We start from the raw sequence: 3,542 nt of genomic DNA on the forward strand, positions 1-3,542 counted from the left end.
AACAGTCTTCCTGAAGATGTGAGACAGGTTCTTCTCTGACAATGTTCAAATCTAAGCTAAAAATAGTTTTGTTTAGCTGCGCATATGACTGAAAGGATTTTTTCTTTGCACTCTTCTCTTTTGTTTGTGATTTTATTAGTTTAGAAAATCAGTTGGATTGATAATTTTTAATTTAGTTAATTTTATTGTATTTCTGTTTCTGTAATTTCTTTGTGATTTGAATGCATTTTTCCTGCTGTGAAGCTTTGAATTGCCTTGTGTATGAAATGTGCTCTACAAATAAACTTGCCTTGCCTTAAACCAGGTCTAAACCAGGTCTAAACCAGGTCTAAACCAGGTCTAAACCAGGACTAAATTAGGTCTAAACCAGGACTAAACAAGGACTAAACCAGGTCTAAACCAGGACTAAACCAGGTCTAAATTAGGTCTAAACCAGGACTAAACCAGGGCTAAACCAGGACTAAACCAGGGCTAAACCAGGACTAAACCAGGGCTAAACCAGGTCTAAACCAGGACTAAACCAGGTCTAAACCAGGTCTAAACCAGGTCTAAACCAGGTCTAAACCAGGACTAAACCAGGACTAAACCAGGGCTAAAACACTGACATACAGAATCTTAATCTCCACAACATATTAACAGAAAGAAAAAGCTTCTCTAACAAAAGTCTTTTTCTTATTTACAAATACTTTTAAAAAGTTACATTTTCAGCCCAAATATAAACTTTATTATTGTGTATCATTATTTTCCAGAGCAAAAGGAATAAAAGGCACAAACAAACAAACAAACAAAATCCTTTCACTCAAAAGGAAACTGAAAACTTTCTGCCTTCGGTTCATTAAAAAGACACGTTTCCAAATGTATAAAAGTGGTTTTATTCTTAAAATATAAATATTCTATCGAAGTCTGAATTATACATATTCACAATCTGGTTCATATAAACAATATTTACACACGGTACATACACACTCTGCATAAATAAAGCTTCACGCACGACGCACGTTTAACATTTGAAACATGAACGACTCTTAAAGGTGCCATCACATGCTTTTGTTCACGTTTCCTAGTCTCTCCTAAGTATCATTGATAATAATAAGTGTTGTGCAACATCCTTAACATAAGAGTTCAGAAATATCACCCAGACCTTGGACCCTTCACCAACCCGGAAATGCAAACGGCTTGGTTTGATATTCGCCCCCACCCAAGAGCCATCTGGCTCCCCCGCCCACCCGTGACGTAGTCTCAGAGCGCGCGTGCCCCGCCCAACCTGTGACGTAGTCTCAGAGCGCGCGTGCCCCGCCCACCCGTGACGTAGTCTCAGAGCGTGTGTGCCCCGCCCACCCGTGACGTAGTCTCAGAGCGCGCGTGTGCCCCGCCCACCCGTGACGTAGTCTCAGAGCGTGTGTGCCCCGCCCACCCGTGACGTAGTCTCAGAGCGCGCGTGCCCCGCCCACCCGTGACGTAGTCTCAGAGCGTGTGTGCCCCGCCCACCCGTGACGTAGTCTCAGAGCGCGCGTGCCCCGCCCACCCGTGACGTAGTCTCAGAGCGTGTGTGCCCCGCCCACCCGTGACGTAGTCTCAGAGCGTGTGTGCCCCGCCCACCCGTGACGTAGTCTGAGCGCGTGTGTGCTCCGCGGTCTTATGTCCATCGCGCTCTTATTTCCGGGTTTTTCGGTATCTGATAGAACTTCTCTCCGTTTATTTTCCCGGTTGCTGCATCAACTGCCACATAAACCTTCACCATTGTGATAATAGTAAAGAGTGCGATATCATTCATGACGTCTTGAGCCTCTTTGAGCCGTGTTTCCTCGTAAATCGAAGCAGAAAAACTCCGGAATGGGCTTGTGGGGAGACAGCAGCGCGGAGCCGGGGGGAAGAGGGCGGGAGGGTGAGGGGGGATGATGACGTGTGCCTGTGGTTATGACGGGGTCTTGTACCCACCGCCGTCAGTTTGGAGATTGGAGGAAAGGAGATAGTCTGTACTAAAGCTAAACACTGCGAGAATCAATCAAAAAAACACTCTGGACATTTATGAAGCACAAATAACAATGTAAGAAGGTTAAAAGCTCTGTTATGGGACCTTTAAATGAGAAACAAAAAGGAAGGAATAAAACAGGGCCTGAGGAGCGGTCAGAGCGTGAGGAGCGGTCAGAGCGTGAGGAGCGGTCAGAGCGTGAGGAGCGGTCAGAGCGTGATAAACTGCAGCGCAACACGAGGAACAGAGAGAATCCAAAATAAAACCTAAACATCCTGAGTCAGTCCACTGTGTCCGGCCGTTATTATCACAGGTCAAAGGTCATAATAATGTGTATAATAAATAAAGAGTTCGACACTGGTCCGGGTTTGGTCTTATCATCTGGCCCGTTTCCTTCCCGGTGTCAGACCCGGGACAGCGGCATCTGTTTGGGGCACGACACTGAGCTCGCGGTACCGGACCTCCACGTGAGCCCGGTGCTGACGTCACTGTACGCGGAGCCGCTCGCGGCCTTGCGGCTCCAGCAGCAGCGCGCGCAGAACGTCCTCCACGAGTCCAGGGTTTTCCCGGAGCAGACCCAGGCCCCGGAGCTGATGCCCGCGAGGAGCCCCATGAAGTACTTCAACATGAACACGGCGTAGAGCGGCCGCGCGCGCCCCGCGCCCCGGCCGCACGTGCACGTGTGCGTCATCTCCCACGCGCTCCGGTTGTGCTGCTCGTAGAAGTAGCACGCGACGATGACGGCGGCGGGAACCGTGTAGAGCACCGTGAAGACGCCGATGCGCACCATCAGCCGCTCCAGCGCGTGCGTCTTGGTTCCGCCTTGTTTGATGACGCTGCGGATCCGGAACAACGACACGAAGCCCACGAGCACGAACCCGGTCCCGAGGCACAGGTAGAGCACGAGCGGCGCGAGCACGAAGCCGCGCAGGTTCTGCAGGCTCTGGTTCCCCACGGAGCAAAGTCCCGCCACGGAGTCCCCGTCCACGGCGCTGAGCGCGAGCACGAGGATGGACTGGACACTGGGCACGAGCCACGCGGCCAGGTGGAAGTACTGCGCGTGCGCCGCGATGGCCTCGTTGCCCCATTTGAGCGCGGCCGCGAGGAACCAGGTGAGGGACAGGATGACCCACCAGATGGAGCTCGCCATCCCGAAGAAGTACACGAGCAGGAAGACCAGCGTGCACAGCGCGGGCCCCGCGGACCCGTACCGCACCGTGTCCACGCCGCCGTCACGCGCGCACGCCACCGCCTCGTGCCCCGCCACCAGGCGCACCAGGTACCCCAGGGACACGCACAGGTAGCACGCGGACATGAAGACGATGGGCCGCTCCGGGTACTGGAAGCGCTCCATGTCGATGAGGAACGTGGCCACGGTCACGAGCGTGCACGTGAAGCACAGCGCTGACCACACGCCGAGCCAGGAGGACGTGAACGCGCGCTGCTCGTGGCTCAGGTACGGGCTGTGGCACGGGAGCGCGCACAGAGGCACCTGTCCTGTGCGCACGTGCCGCAGCAGTGGGTGGTCCGTGCGCACCGGGACCATGGGCTCGCGGCAGTAGCAGCCGGG

At 53.2% G+C, this 3,542-nt stretch overlaps 1 protein-coding gene across 1 annotated transcript in view; it reads right to left on the reverse strand.

Moving 5' to 3' along the window:
* Positions 1 to 2,361: 2,361 nt before the first annotated feature.
* The window catches only part of LOC140355905 (frizzled-8-like), a 1,762-nt gene continuing 581 nt past the window's right edge, over positions 2,362 to 3,542 (reverse strand). Inside the window, exon 1 of the mRNA XM_072440553.1 lies at positions 2,362 to 3,542. This exon is cut by the window's right edge and continues 581 nt beyond it. Within this exon, the coding sequence (XP_072296654.1) occupies positions 2,376 to 3,542 (1,167 nt within the window). The 3' untranslated portion in view covers positions 2,362 to 2,375.

Source organism: Eucyclogobius newberryi, unplaced genomic scaffold (assembly GCF_026437365.1).
Source record: "Eucyclogobius newberryi isolate DKJ021-1_F unplaced genomic scaffold, fEucNew1.0.hap1 SCAF_12, whole genome shotgun sequence".
Lineage (NCBI taxonomy): Eukaryota > Metazoa > Chordata > Actinopteri > Gobiiformes > Gobiidae > Eucyclogobius > Eucyclogobius newberryi.